The sequence below is a fragment of the Callorhinus ursinus genome, unplaced genomic scaffold (assembly GCF_003265705.2).
Source record: "Callorhinus ursinus isolate GAN/ISIS: 27379988/994484 unplaced genomic scaffold, GSC_fseal_2.0 scaffold13, whole genome shotgun sequence".
Classification (NCBI taxonomy): Eukaryota; Metazoa; Chordata; class Mammalia; order Carnivora; family Otariidae; genus Callorhinus; species Callorhinus ursinus.
Window position 1 is genome coordinate 26,521,698 of NW_027397075.1, and position 15,218 is coordinate 26,536,915.

Here is a 15,218-nt window from a genome sequence, read left to right on the forward strand (position 1 = left end):
TTTATCAAGGCCTATAAGGCTCTTTTATGGTTTTATTAATTAATCTGTTTATTGTCTATCACATCCATCACCAGCCTTCATGAAAATTCTAATATATGAGAATAGACACAGGTCTATCATTTTCAGCACTATATCCCTGATACCTGGATCATGGCCTAGCACATAGTAGATGCTCAATAAATATTGCTGAATAAAATGCACATTTTTTGAAAAAAATCAATAAGAAAAATAAAAATGCTATTTCTCCTTCAACATCTTTCTCTTTTTTTTTTAAGATTTTATTTATTTATTTGACAGAGAGAGACCGTGAGAGAGGGAACACAAGCAGGGGGCTGAGCTGGAGACGGAGAAGCAGGCTCCCCACTGAGCGGGGAGCCAGATCTGGGGCTCCATCCCAGGATGCTGGGATCATGACCTGAGCTGAAGGCAGATGCTTAATATTGACTGAGCCACCAAGGCGCCCCTTTTTTTATATTTCAAATTGTAATAGCAATAGAATAAGATGCAGAAACAAACAACATTGGCTAGAAAGGAAACAAAGTTGGGGAGTACAAGATATGCTTTTTGTCATTCTATCATTTACCCCTTAGGTGAATCATATTATTTTTAGTTCTCAATTCTCTTCATTTATGAAGGACATATTTTCTTAAAAGTTCCCTACTTCAGAGGGGATCTGTAAAATTCAAGAGGAAAAAATATATACAAAATGCTTGTAGGCTCTCAGAAGAAAGGAGAAAAGCAAAGATACCACTTGCTCATCTCTTGGTTTCAAAGACCTAAAAATAAGACTTCAGGTTCAAGGTGACAGATTGAATTCTTTTGTTTATCTCCAGTATCTCCAGGTCCAGGACATTTCACCTTATTAAAATGAGAATAAAATAATCTTAAAAAGCATAAACCCACAGTGTATAGAATGGAAGGGATCAGTTCCTGTCTAGGGCCATTGTGCTGGCTATCCTCTCTGGATATGCTCCTCCCCAGCTGTCAGTAAGACAAAATCCCTGACTTCCTTTGTCTTTCTATGAATCTCACCTCTCAGTGAGGGCCCCCCTAATGGCTCTGCATTCCTAATCCCACCTGCCTTAGCAAACAAGGCTTTCAGTTTCCTTCCTTGAGGTGGGATTTACCCCCCATTACATACTGTAGATTTTTTACTCCTTCATTATATTTTTTCCTCCATTGCTTCTCCACAATAGAATGAATGCTCTTTTGTTCACTGATGTATCCCACATACCTGCAGCAGAGTCTCGCACATAGTAGGAACTCAGTATTTGTTGAATGAGTAAATGAAATGTCAGGTGGGGTTTCAATACATGTTCAGAAGGCAAAGGAGTGAGAGGTGTTGTCTCTGATGAAGTAGGTAGAGCGAGTTGAAGGACAGAGCCCAGGAGGAAGCCCATGGACTGCAGATCTTTGGGGATCAAGACTTAAGAAAATAACTTAAGAAGGACTTGAGGATTGAGAAAGAATTGAAAAGAGAATCAACTTCCTCACTATCTAATTTACACCTAATGTCTTTGAACCTCTTCCAATTCCAGCTGACTCTTGAACAACACAGGGGTTTAGGGACACCAACCCCTTCACCTCCGCAGCAGTTGAAAATTCACATATAACTTTTGACTCCCTAAAAACTTAACTACTTAACAGCCTACGGTTGACCAGAAGCTTTACTGGTAACATAAAGTTAATTAACCCATATTTTCTTTTTTTTTTTTAAGATTTTATTCATTTATTTGACAGAGAGAGACACAGCGAAAGAGGGAACACAAGCAGGGGAAGTGGGAGAGGGAGAAGAAGCAGGCTTCCCGTGGAGCAGGGAGCCCGATGTGAGCCTCGATCCCAGGACCCTGGGATCATGACCTGAGCCGAAGGCAGACGCTTAACGACTGAGCCACCCAAGTGCCCCAACCCATATTTTCTATGTTTTATGTATTATATACTCTATCTTCACAATAAAGGAAGCTAGAGAAAAGAAAATGTTATTAAGAAAATCATAAGAGAAAATACGTTCATAGTATTATACTGTATTTATTGAAAAAATGTGCATATAAGTGAATCGGCACAGTTCAGACCCATGTTATTCAAGGGTCAACTGTATGTCCTTCACCAGTATTACCTACAGGCACAAGGTTCAGGGATAATGGACAGAGTCTCCAACCAAGACAGGATATTATAAGAAACACATTGCAAAAAAGAAAATTATCCTAGAAACTCGAGGAAAAATAAACTTTTGTAAGAACTCTAGGGACACCTGAGTGGCTCAGTCAGTTAAACGTCTGCCTTTGGCTCAGATCATGATCCCAGGGTCCTGGGATCAGGCCCCACACTGGGCTTCCTGCTCAGCGAGGAGCCTGCTTCTCCCTCTCCCTCTGCTGCTCCCCCTGCTTATGAGTCCTCTCTCTCTCTCTCTGACAAATAAATAAATAAAGTCTTTAAAAAAAGAACTCTTTTCACAGTATATTACTTGGTTCTGTAATGCATAGCATTTACATGGTCTTTGTAACGATTTATCTAATGATGGTCATTAACAACACTGGGGGAAAGGTCCTGAGAAGTAGTGTGACAGGGTAAGTCCTCATCCTGGCATGCTGTATCTGCTCACCAAAGTAAGAAGAAAACAGATAATGTCAATTTGTTTTTTTAAAAAAGAAAACTGTATGAACACATCATTTTGTTATGGGGGCAATGACCAGAAAGAACAGTTAAGATGTTTGCCCCTGAGATGTACTGAAAGTGTCTGGGGCACTAGGGTTTGAGATTATTGTTTCTACTGTAAAACTTTTACTGTAAAACTGTAAAAATTTTAAAGTCCTTATTTAAAGATGTCTAGTTGGGCGCCTGGGTGGCTCAGTTGGTTAAGTGACTGCCTTCAGCTCGGGTCATGATCCTGGAGTCCCGGGATCGAGTCCCACGTCGGGCTCCCTGCTCGGCGGGGAGTCTGCTTCTCCCTCTGACCCTCCCCCCCTCATGCTCTCTCTCTCTCTCTCATTCTCTCTCTCAAATAAATAAATAAATAAAATCTTTAAAAAAAATAAAGATGTCTAGTTGATAGGCTTTTAAACAGGTGAAAAGTTCTGATAGGAGAAATAGTAGAGCTTTGGCCTCAGGCAGGTGGAGGGGCTGACAGAAGTGCAGACATTACTCAGAGACACAGGAGGGCACAGAAGCACCTGAGTGAAACTGCTAAGGTATATTGGAGAATCCAAAAATAACTGAAGTTGCTTTCTTTGACAGCCCTAGCCAGCCTGCTTAAAACCATTTGCGGGGAGGGGGGGAGCCTGGGTGGCTCAGTCAGTTGGGCGTCTGACTCTTGATTTTGACTCAGGTCATGATCTCAATGTTGTGTGACCGAGCCCCATGTCTGTGGTCAGCGGGGAGTCTGTTTGGGATTCTCTCCCTCTGTCCCTCCCCCTTCTCTAAAATAAATAAACAAATCTTAAAAAAAAAAAATCAACTGTGATTTTACCCCCCACTGCCACCAAATATATATATAAAATTACATACATAGAGAGATTCACTGGTTCCACATAGTCTGGAATTTTCCTTCTCCTTTCTCTTTTATTTATTTATTCATTCATTCATTTATATTTATTTATTTATTTTTAAAGTAGGCTCCACACCCAGCATGGAGCCCAACATGAGATCAAGAGTCAGATGCTTAGATGACTGAGTCACCAGGCTGCCCCTTGCTTCTGCTTTCTCTTATCGGCCTCAGTCAACTCTCTCTTACTGGTAGTTTCATTGGTTCCTTGAACATGGCCCTATGTTGGGATCATCCCTGAAGCTTCTTGGATTTGCACATGCATCCTTGTCAGCCCTCATTTTCTGCCTTCTCGGCACTTGTTTTGTTTGTTGGAGGGGTGTGCCCTCTCTTGGTCCTCAAGTCCTTCTTAAAAGTTATTTTCTTGTGTCTTCCATTCCAGCATCTAGGGCTCTTCTCATACTCCCAAAAGTACTCGGGAAGTACTTAAAATGGCTCCAGGCTGGCTTTTTCTCCCATCCGATCCATGAGAATCCAGACTCTAAGGCTCTGAACCTAAAGCCTGACTTCTCTGTTTTGAAAAGGGAGATGGGCAAGTGTTAGTACCGGGTCAACAATAGACTTGTGCCACAGTGCAAAGCTGCTTTCTTCCTGATCGAGGACTGAGAGGGCATCGCCTTCCTCACTCTCTGACTCCATCGACCGTTGCTTCCAGGAACCTCTTCGAATCTCCCCTGCCAGTCTTGCCCAAAGGTCCCACCCTGTACTTTGGGAAGCTCAGGTGTACTGGGCACAGCGTGAGTTCGGGAATGAGACTGACCTGCGATTGAACAGTCTATCACTCATTCTGTGGCACTGGACAAGTTATTGAATCTTCCAGAACCTCAGTTTTCTCATGTATAAAATGAAAATAGCCCTCCACCTTTAAAGGTTAACATGAAGATCAGATGAGAATGCATGTGAAATAAAGAGTGAATGAGAATAAATATTTATTTTGGGGGGCACCTGGGTGGCTCAGTCAGTGAAGCATCTGCCTTCGGCTCAGGTCATGATCCCAGGGTCCCGGGATCAAGCCCCACATCAGGCTCCCTGCTCCGCGGGGAGCCTGCTTCTCCCTCTTCCTCTGCTTCTCTCCCTGCTGGCATTCTCCAGCTCTCACACTCTCTCAAATAAATAATTGAAATCTTTAAAAAATTGTTTTTCTACCTACTATATGCTAGGCACTTCCATACATTTCTTCCCAATTTTTAATATCCATATAATATAGGAATCCTGTCCTTACAAGCCTCTGCTTTCCCAACCAGATTTAGCCATAACCACCAAGGCCTTAGGCTAGGGCGTGCTCCCTGGTGCTCCCTGGCCACCCACGAGGGAGGGCTGAAGTTGGGGTTACTGCCCCTAGCCTCACATCCATCATGCCTATGGTAACGGAGTCCCTGGTCCCTGATACCGCTTGAAACCTCTCCTGTGTTTTCCCAGATTGTGTAGCTGATTTGTGCTATCAGACTGTAACTTTCTCGCTTTTGCTTCACAGATATCTGGAACCCCGGCCCTGAGCCTGAGCCCCCTCTTCTGGGGCCTTGACCTGCTTAGCCCTGCATAATTCTCCCCTTCTCACATTCTTTCTCTGATGGAACCTTGTTTCAAACCTGACTGCCAGGGCAACAACACTCTTACCTGCCAAGAAACAGTACTCCCTCTTGCTCTTGTTTCTGCTTCAACATGTGAGACCCCTGCCACCCCGCCCCCCTTGGATTCCATCCCTTGGTGTGAATTAAGCTGGGTCCATTTTATCCCTCTGGATATTTTCCTTTGAGCTCTGGTTGCACCCCATTTTGCCAGAGTCGTGATCTTCAAACCCTCTCTGAGTCTCACAGCAAGGCTGTTTCTGCCAGACTCAGCTGCTCACATGTCCCCCTTTCCCACTCCAGTGACCTACGCTACTCAAGTCTCCAGCCATTTGCGGAACCCACGCCTCAAGGGACTTGAAGCCCTCAAGGTCCAAATCTACTCCATTCCCCAGAAATAGTTAGGACTAACGAGGAATGAGGTGTGTTTACTTTTAAATCCGTGGGACTTAGCCATCTTCTTAATGGTATCCATGTCCAAACTGTTGAGGCGAATGTTCACTGTGAAGTGGTGGTAGGGGATGAAGTCCCCACTTTGGCAATGGTCACATCTGTGTGCATTTTCCTCTAAAAAGCGGGCACATTTCAAGTGCATGGCTTTCTTCTGGTCCTTCAGCCACAGTTCATAGGCTGTCTTCTGCATCATAGGCCTGCAAAATCGAATGATGTGGCACTCGATGACCTCGCTTTCCAGCTCGTGGAGCTCTTCCTCCTCACCATGAGCTAGGGAGAACAGAAAGGCAATGACTGGGTCAGCCCCTGCTGCCCCACGCACATCAGTTCCTTGACCAGGTACACCTTTAACTAAGAGAAAATGTGAGTCTCTTCCAGGTTCTACTCACCCATTCCCTCACTAGGCTTCAGAGACAGCGAGCGATAATTCACCTCAAATGAGGCCGCATGCTGTTTTAGGGCTGTTCGGAGTTCCTTGCCATTCCGGAAACAATCAAAGACGTTGGATTCCACTAGAGTCGCCAAGGCCTTGATCATCATCTTCATGTTCCAACAAGGCAGAACCTCAAACAACAACTCCGTGGTGAAGGTCAGGCCAATAATGGCAGCACATCTCACCAACATCTGGTGGGAAAGGCTCATGCTATCCAGCTGAACCAGAGAGATTTCTGCAGGTGAAAAGCCACACAATAGGAAACTGGTCACCTGTCTGTAGCAAATACATTCTAGAGACAGACAACTGTCCTGCTCTACACTGCTTGTTTCACAGGAACCCGGCCACGCTAAACCAAAAGAGATTATTTGCTTAGGACCTACTTCACAGAGAGTGCATGGTGCTGCTATCTGGGACACACATGGCATAATGGCCAGCCCAGAACAAGACTGACTGCAAGGTGTTTGGGTTTTGTGCTAGAGTGTGACAGGGTTTGTGAGGAGAGGGGAGGTCATGGAGGGCCACGGTAGTCGGAGGAGAGTGGCTGCCATCCACCTGCTATGTTGGCTTCACCAGCTGGCCCTTGTCTGCCCCCCTCACTGACTGCCTCCTCCTAGCAACAAGCCTCCTCTCAACCTCGCCTGAGACTCACTCGTTGTGACAGTCTACTACCATCTCTGTGCTCATGACAAAGTGCCAGAGAGCTTCAAGCTCCAATTCCAACTTCTCCCCTACGTGTGGCTGTCATAGTCATGTGGCTCCCTGGACACCTGGACCAGGATGTCCTTCCGTGACATCACCTGTGTCAGGACAAAATCCAAATTTCTCCGCTTGCCCGCAGAACACTGCAGAAGCCGAGCTAGCCCACCTTCCTACTTTCGTAGACAGAGTGAATGAAACAAATGATGCTTTTTTGAAGTCTGAGAACCTCGAGGTGTCCCTAGGTCATCCTTCAAACATGTTCAGTTATTTCTAGATGGCATGGCTTGGAGCTGAATTCATACTAGAACACTGCTTGCAAGTCATTTTTCTCTAAAGGAATAAGAATACAGCTTGGATATAAATTCCCGCTTGTCATTTCTTATAAAAATAAATGACAGAAAAAGTGTCAGTATTCAATTTTCTCTCTCATTATTTGCCTTTGATTTAATGAAAAATGTACTACACCTCATTCATTTATGCAGTTGAACTGAACTTGGTTCAAATCAGACTCCAGAGTATGCCCAGAGGAGCAGGTGGTTCCAAGTCAGAAGCAGAAAAGCTAAGCCTTCCATGGAGACTTCGACTGCCTGGGGTAACACAACACAGACAACCACCACAGTCTGCTACTATCTTCCTCTCTCCCTTTTCAACAATCATCCTAGAGAAAAGAAAAGGGGAATCTAGGTCCTGGAACACGGGGTCAAATCTTCCTTACCTTTTAATGATGCTGGCGGTGACAAGTTTTTCAATCTGACACCACTGGCGAGGTTACAGACTTCTTCAATTCCCTCCTCATTATTAGGAGTAAATATTTTTAATTCCTCGGTTGGCCTACTAAAATTCTCTGTACGGAGATGAAAAGGAAGAACATTTGAGCGTCATTGTGCTATCATTATCTTGATTTTCCAATAAACTTCAAGATGGATCTTGCAAGAGAAAGAGCAAGTAGAGATGTGTGTTGGCTCACCGAGTATTTTGGAATAGCATTTTAAGTAAACTAATATATGAAAACCTAAATGTACTAAAAAATGTTCTGCCACCCCCAAAAGTATTGGGAATAACTATTGGAAGTCTTCCGGAGTAGATGCAGTTTTACAGAAATTTGATTCAAAGATTATCAGTGTGTATCTTATAGTATGTAGTAACATATATTTGTATGCACATTCAAATATCCACACTCAGATGCAAACACGTTCTGTGGGAGACTGTACTCGACTTACAACATGGTTATCAGAAAGAGATATTTAAAATGGTGAGGTTGATGGGGCACCTGGGTGGCTCAGTCGTTAAGCGTCTGCCTTCGGCTCAGGTCATGATCCCAGAGTCCTGGGATCGAGTCTCGCATCAGGCTCCCTGCTCAGTAGGAAGCCTGCTTCTCCCTCTCCCACTCCCGGCTTGTGTTCCCTATCTCGCTGTGTCTCTCTCTATCAAATAAATAAAAGAAAAAAAAATCTTAAAAAAAATAAAAAAATAAAATGGTGAGATTGGATAGTACACTTGCCTGGTAACTGTCTCCCGGTACTCCAAACTGCATTACTTCCTTATTCCTCCAGTCATTCATGTAACACCATGATATGTGATGTGGAAATATGAAGGTGAACATAGCTAAGTTTCTAATCTCCTGGAGAGATAAGATATGTACACAAAGGGCTACACTTCCAGGCAGTAAACACGCACCACGCGAGTGGCACAGTGTCAGAGAGTTCGATGTCGATACAGTACAGACGTTTTTTTCACCATAGCCTGTGAAGGCTATAAACGTGAACAGTGCATGCTTCCAACCCCAAGGAGCTTAAAATCTTAGAGACAGCTACTGAAGTAATTAGTCATCATGCCAGAGTGTAACAAACAGTAACAACGGAATATGAAGAAGTGATGGTGGGTAGGACTAGGTAGTGCTACTGCGTGGCCTACTGAGGAAATGGGTCTGAGCAAGCTGGTGATGGAGCTGAGACATGAGTGTTGCCAAGAATCAAGCTGGGAGATAGAGGAAGAGCTACAGTATGGGAGGAAGAGTGATGCATTAAGGTTTAAGGAGGTTGAGTTTGAGGGGGTCTAGAAGACCATCCAATGGGCATTTGGGAATATACCATCTAGAATTAAGAATGAGGTTATGGTTAAAGATTACACACATGCATAAACACACACACACACACACACACACACACACACACACAGGCTGGAGAACAGATGAATAACGCCTGGGGAGAGAGAACCAAGCTAGCAAAGAAGGGGCCTAAGGATGGAACTTGAGGAAAGCTGTCATTGGAGGAGTAGACCCAGGGACCCAAGCTGAGGGCTGACGGGTCAAGGAGGTCGGGTGCGGGGACAGGAAGAGTTCAGAATGAGGGAGGCCAAGGCAGGGTGGAATACCCAAAAAGGGGCCCGGTGTGAGTGTGTATGAGTGCGTTAGGGGTAGGAGAGTGAGGTTCAAGGGCACGACTTGGTCCATGTTCTTTTATGCTTTTTCATTTCCCTTTCTAGGACCTAGCAACTGGGATGACCCTTCTTTCAATCACTCAACCAGTGTCAGCTGAGCGCCCCTAGGTACTGGGTGTTGTTCTGGGGAAGATTCCAAAGTGTACAAGATTTCCTGCCTCACAAAGTTTAAATTCCAACAGTGGCAGAGAAACAAGGAACAACAGATAGATAAATTCATAGGATAATATCATAATGTGACTTAGTTGTATGAAGGAAATAAGCCCGGTAACAGAGACTCACAAGAAGGTGCAGGGCCAGGGAGGCTTTCTTCAGCTAGACTGAGGTAGAGAAAGTCACCCTGAGCAGGCAACACCTGAGCTGAAGGAGAGAGGAGCCAACAGTGTGTGTGAGGCGCCTGAGGAGAGAGGACAGTGGTCTGAAGCAGAAAGGAGCGCGGCATGTGTCCCAGTAGTGGAAATGCCAGAAATGCAGCTGGTGTGGCTGAAGCACATTTCAGAACGCCGATGAGACCACACAGGTGTGGAAGTCAGGCCCTAAGGGGTTTCCATTCCCGGGTGGGAGGCTGGATTTCATCGTAAGCTCAGTGGGAAACCACTGAATGTTGTTATGTTTGGGGTTTTAAAAAATTTAATTTTATTTTATTATGTTATGTTAGTAAATGTTGTGTGTTTTTAAAAAAATCTTTTTATTTGAAAAGTTTCAAACTTACCAAAAGTTGTAAGAATAAAACTGTGTACTCTTTATTTGAGTTCACCTGTTAACATTTTGCCTCATTTGCCATAACCTTTGTTTTCTCTATATGTACATATTTCTTCTGAAGCATTTGAATGCAAGTTGCACAATTCATGCCCCTTTACCCCAAATACTTTACTCTGTATTTCCTAAGAATGAGATTCTCTTACATAACTAGAGTGCACTTTTCAGCTTCAGAATATTTCACATTGAAATAGGAATTTACCGTCCATATTCCAGTTTTGTCAACTGACTCAATAATGTCCTTTAGCATTTTTTTCTTCCAATATAGGATCCAGTCTAGGATCATGTATTGTATATAGTTGTTGTTGTTTTTTTTTATTTAGGTGAAAGTCATGTACAATTAACTATTTTAATGTTTACAATTCAGTGGCATTTGGTGCATTCACATTGTTTGCAACCAAAACCTCTTTAATTTCAAAATTTTTCCTTTTTTTAATTTTTTAATTTTTTTCTTTATTTTTTTTTAAAGATTTTATTTATTCATTAGGGAGAGAGAGAGACAGAGGGAGAGAGAAAGAGCATGAGCAGTGGGGAGAGGCAGAGGGAGAAGCCGACTCCTGGCTGAGCCAGGAGCCCGACGTGGGGCTCAATCCCAGGACCGGGAGATCACAACCTGAGCCAAAGGCAGACGCTTAACCATCTGAGCCACCCAGGTGCCCCAAGTTTCAACATTTTTCAATCACCCCAGAAGATACTGAACGGTTTTAAAGGAGTCACCTGTTTTGAAAAGAGCTCTTAATAGACACTGAATAAATGTTTGTGGAACAAATAAACATGTAACATGTAGGAACAGTATTGCTCAGTAGTATTTATGTTTACAAATTGCCTTTTGTTAATTCATTGGCGAATATATTATTGTAAGGGACTTATCTAAAAATAATGATCTTAGCATGCATTGTCCATCTGATGATCCATTACCCTCCTTAAAACGAATTTAGCCAAGAAAAGCCTTATCTGACTGTTTTTTAATCATGATTACCCAGAAAAAATAATAGCTTTCTTTTAAAAAGCAAACTATGTCTGTCTCATTTCTCCTCTAGATGTGGCTACTCTGGCCATGTGGTCCTGTGGGCCAGTCATTATACACAGAATGAAAGGCAGCAGATGAAGCCACAGACCGAAACACAGTTCATGGAGGGAAATGGGGCCTCCGCGCTTCATTCAATCATGCAGGAGACACGGGGAGTTTCAGGAAGCAAGAGGAATTTTTTTGTGAAGTTTCCCTTATTATCACCTTTAGGTGATAATTTCCTATCCTGCTATATGTAGAAAACCAGCACCAAAAGCTCCTTTATTACAAATATTCGTCTAGGCATGGCACTGATTTTCCATCTACAAGCTCACCCTTAAATTTGTCTCAGAGGAAGGAGTTGTTATTCTGCAAGCTTAGCAATATTAATGTGCACAGTGCTTATACCTGTAAAACCCCCATCACTTATTTGAGAACTTCCATTTCTTAGAAAGCTGGAGTAGACATGTTTTTGTCTATTCCTCCTGTTAACTACAACTAAAAACCGTGTCATTATATATAAAGCAAATCTAAGAAGACACTGAAGGTGGAGAGAAGTCAGACTGGCTAGGGACATTGGGACCCAAGGAACAACATAGCAGTGATTTTCCTGAGTTTTCTTTTTGCCTTATATCCCAGACGTGGAGGGAAGAATCTTAACCTAGAAACAGCAAGGGTTGCAAACAATAGCCTGCACTTTCTGCCAAAGGACCAGCAAAGGGGCAGCTAGTGAGACAGAAAATTTTTAGACAAAAACCACTTTACTCCAGCTAAACAAACAAACAAAAAACAAAAACAAATAACTGTAGCCCACACCTGCTCCCACCAGCAAAGGCTGAGGGAGGAGTCTTGGCTTCCATCCCAAAAGCTGAGAGAAAACAACTGTCAACCCAGAATCCTATATCCAACAAAAATATCCTTCAGGAATGAAGGAAGAAATCAAGGTAGTCTCAGATAATGGGAAACTAAGACAATTGGTAGCCAGCAGACCTACCCTGAAAGAATGACTAAAAGACATTCTCTAAACAGAAAAGAAATAATAAAAGAAGAAACAGAACATCAAAAAAGAATAAAGAACAGGATAAGTAAAAATATGGATAAATATAATAGATTTCCCTTCTCCTCTTAAGTTTTCTAAATTATATTTGCAGTTCAAGCAAAAATTATAACAATTACCTTATGTGGTTCTAAATGTATGCAGATAAAATGTTTACTTATTTTATTATTTTAATTATTATTTTTTTAAAGATTTTATTTACTTATTTGACAGAGAGAGACACAGCGAGAGAGGGAACACAAGCAGGGGGAGTGGGGGAGGGAGAAGCAGGCTTTCTACCAAGCAGGGAGCCTGATGCGGGGCTTGATCCCAGGACTCTGGGATCATGACCCGAGCGGAAGGCAGACACTCAACAATTGAGCCACCCAGGTGCCCCTTATTATTACTTTTTAAAGGATTTTAGGGGCGCCTGGGTGGCTCAGTTGGTTAAGCAACTGCCTTCGGCTCAGGTCATGATCCTGGAGTCCCGGGATTAAGTCCTGCATTGGGCTCCCTGCTCAGCGAGGAGCCTGCTTTTCCCTCTAACCCTCCCCCCTCTCATGTACTCTCTCTCTCTCATTCTCACTCTCTCAAAATAAATAAATAAATCTTAAAAAAAATAAAGGATTTTATTAATTTATTTGTCAGAGAGAGAGAGAGCACCAGCAGGGCGAGTGGCAGGCAGAGCAGGCAGAGGGAGAAGCAGGGTTCCGGCTGGGCAAGGAGCTGGATGAGGGATTCGGACCATGACATGAGCCGAAGGCAGCCACTTAACCGACTGAGCCAGCCAGGCGTCCTGCAGAGAAAATTATCTATCTATCTATCTACCTATTTATCTACTTATTTATTTATTTTAAGGATTTTATTTATTTATTTGACAGAGAGAGAAAAAGCAAGAGAAGGAACACTAGCAGGGGGAATGGGAGAAGGAGAAGCAGGCTCCCTCCTGAGCAGGGAGCCAGATGCGGGGCTCGATCCCAGGACCCCGGGATCATGACCTGAGCTGAAGGCAGACACTGAATGACTGAGCCACCCAGGCACCCCAGAAAAAATATTTAAAATAATTATAAATAGTAGATGGTAAAGGAATGTAAAAAGGGGTAAGGTTTCTAATCTTTACTCAGACTGTTAAAACCGTGACACCAGTGGACTGTGATAACATATGCATATATTATGTAATAGCTAGAGCAATCACTAAAAAAGCTATACAGAGAGATAGCCTCACAAATACGGTAGATAAATGAAGATAGAATTCTTTTTTTTTTTAAAAGATTTTATTTATTTATTTGACAGAGAAAGAGAGATAGTGAGAGCAGGAACACAAGCAAGGCGAGTGGGAGAGGGAGAAGCAGGCTTCCCGCTGAGCAGGGAGCCCGATACAGGGCTCCATCCCAGGACCCTGGGATCATGACCTGAGCCCAAGGCAGACGCTTAACAATTGAGCCACCCAGGCACCCCAGAGAAAATATTTAAAATGATTACAAATAGTAGATGGTAATGGAATGTAAAAAGGGGTAAGGTTCCTAATCTTTACTCAAACTGTTAAAACAGTGACACCAGTGGACTGTTACATAACATATGCATATATTATGCAATAGTTAGAGCAATCATTAAAAAAGCTATACAAAGAGATAGCCTCACAAATACTGTAGATAAATGAAGACAGAATTCTAAAGAATGCCCAAACAGCCAAGGGAGACAGGAAAATGAAAACAGTGACATGGGGAGAAGAAAGGGAAACAAAAGATAAAATGGCAGACTTAAGCTCTGACATAACAATTATTGCATTAAATGTAAATGGTCTAAATATAACAACTGAAAGATAAATTACCTGAGTATATTTAAAACATAACTACATGCTCTCTACACAGAATTCACTTCAAATATAATATGATATGATATACACAGGCTGAAAGTAAAAGAATAGCATAAATAACATGCAAATGTTAAGCAAAAGAAAACAAGAATAGTTATATTAATATCAGGCAAAGCAGACTTTGGAGCAAAGAAAGTTACCAGAGGGTGGGGGTTGGGCTAGATGAGTGGTGGGTATTAAGGAAAGCACTTGTTATGATGAGCACTGGGTGTTGTATGTAAGTGATGAATGACTGAATTCTATTCCTGAAACCAATATTGTACTGTATGTTAACTAGAATTTAAATAAACATTTGGAAAAAAATGTTCCCAGGACAGAGAGGGATATCATATAACAAAAGGGTCAATCCACCAAGACAAATAGCAATCCTAAATGTTTATACACCAAACAAAAAAGCTGCAAAATATGTGAAGCAAAAACTGATAGAATTGAAAAGAGAAATAGACAAATCCACAATTACAGTTGGAGACTTCAACACTCTTCCCTCAGCAATTGGTAGAACAATTAGACAGAAAATCAGGCCAGGATATAGATGAATTCGACAACCATTAATCATCAGGGTCTAACTAACATTTATACAGCATTCTACCAACAAAAGCAAGAATATACATTTTTTTCAAGTGCCTATGGAACACTGACCAAAATAGACCATATCTTGTGAACAAACTTCAACAAATTTTTTTAAAGATTTTATTTATTTTATTTGAGAAAGAGAATGAGATAGAGAGAGCACAAGAGGGAAGAGGGTCAGAGGGAGAAGCAGACTCCCTGCTGAGCAGGGAGCCGGATGCGGGACTCGATCCCGGGACTCCAGGATCATGACCTGAGCTGAAGGCAGTCGCTTAACCAACTGAGCCACCCAGGCGCCCCCAAACTTCAACAAATTTAAAATAAATTGAAATTGTACAGAGCATGTTCTCTAAATATAATGGAATTAAACCAGAAACCAATAACAGAATGATAACAAGAAGGTCTCCAAACATTTGGAAACAGCATTCTTTTCAATAATCCATGACTAAAGAGGAAAGCTCAAGATAAATTTAAAAAGATATTGAATCAAATAAAAATGAAAATACAATATATTAAAATTTGTGAGACATAGCTAACACAGTACCGTGAGGAAAATTTATAGCACTAAAAATGCATACATAAGAAAGAAGAAATTTCCAACAATGAAGAGGAGCAAATTAAACTCAAAGCAAGCAGGAGGAAAGAAATAAGAAGAGCAGAGATCAACAAAACAAAGACCTGAGTCTTTTGAAAGATCAAGAAAATTGACAAATCTATAGTTAAGACTAACAAGAAAGAAAGAAAATACAAATGACCAATATCAGGAATGAAACAGGGGATATCACTACAGACCCTCCAGACATCAAAAAGATATTAAATGAATACTCTGAAC

The 15,218-nt window shown here is 42.2% G+C and overlaps 1 protein-coding gene across 6 annotated transcripts in view; it reads right to left on the reverse strand.

Annotated features, from left to right (window-relative positions):
• Nucleotides 1-15,218, reverse strand: part of ADCY10 (adenylate cyclase 10) — a 95,420-nt gene that overhangs the window by 33,354 nt on the left and 46,848 nt on the right. For all 6 annotated transcript variants that reach the window (XM_073899950.1, XM_073899952.1, XM_073899951.1 and 3 more), the window contains 3 exons: nt 7,413-7,541; nt 5,952-6,230; nt 5,542-5,832 (listed from right to left, as the gene is read on the reverse strand). In XM_073899950.1, coding sequence (XP_073756051.1) covers nt 5,542-5,832; nt 5,952-6,230; nt 7,413-7,541 — 699 coding nt within the window. The remainder of the gene's footprint in view (nt 1-5,541; nt 5,833-5,951; nt 6,231-7,412; nt 7,542-15,218) is intronic.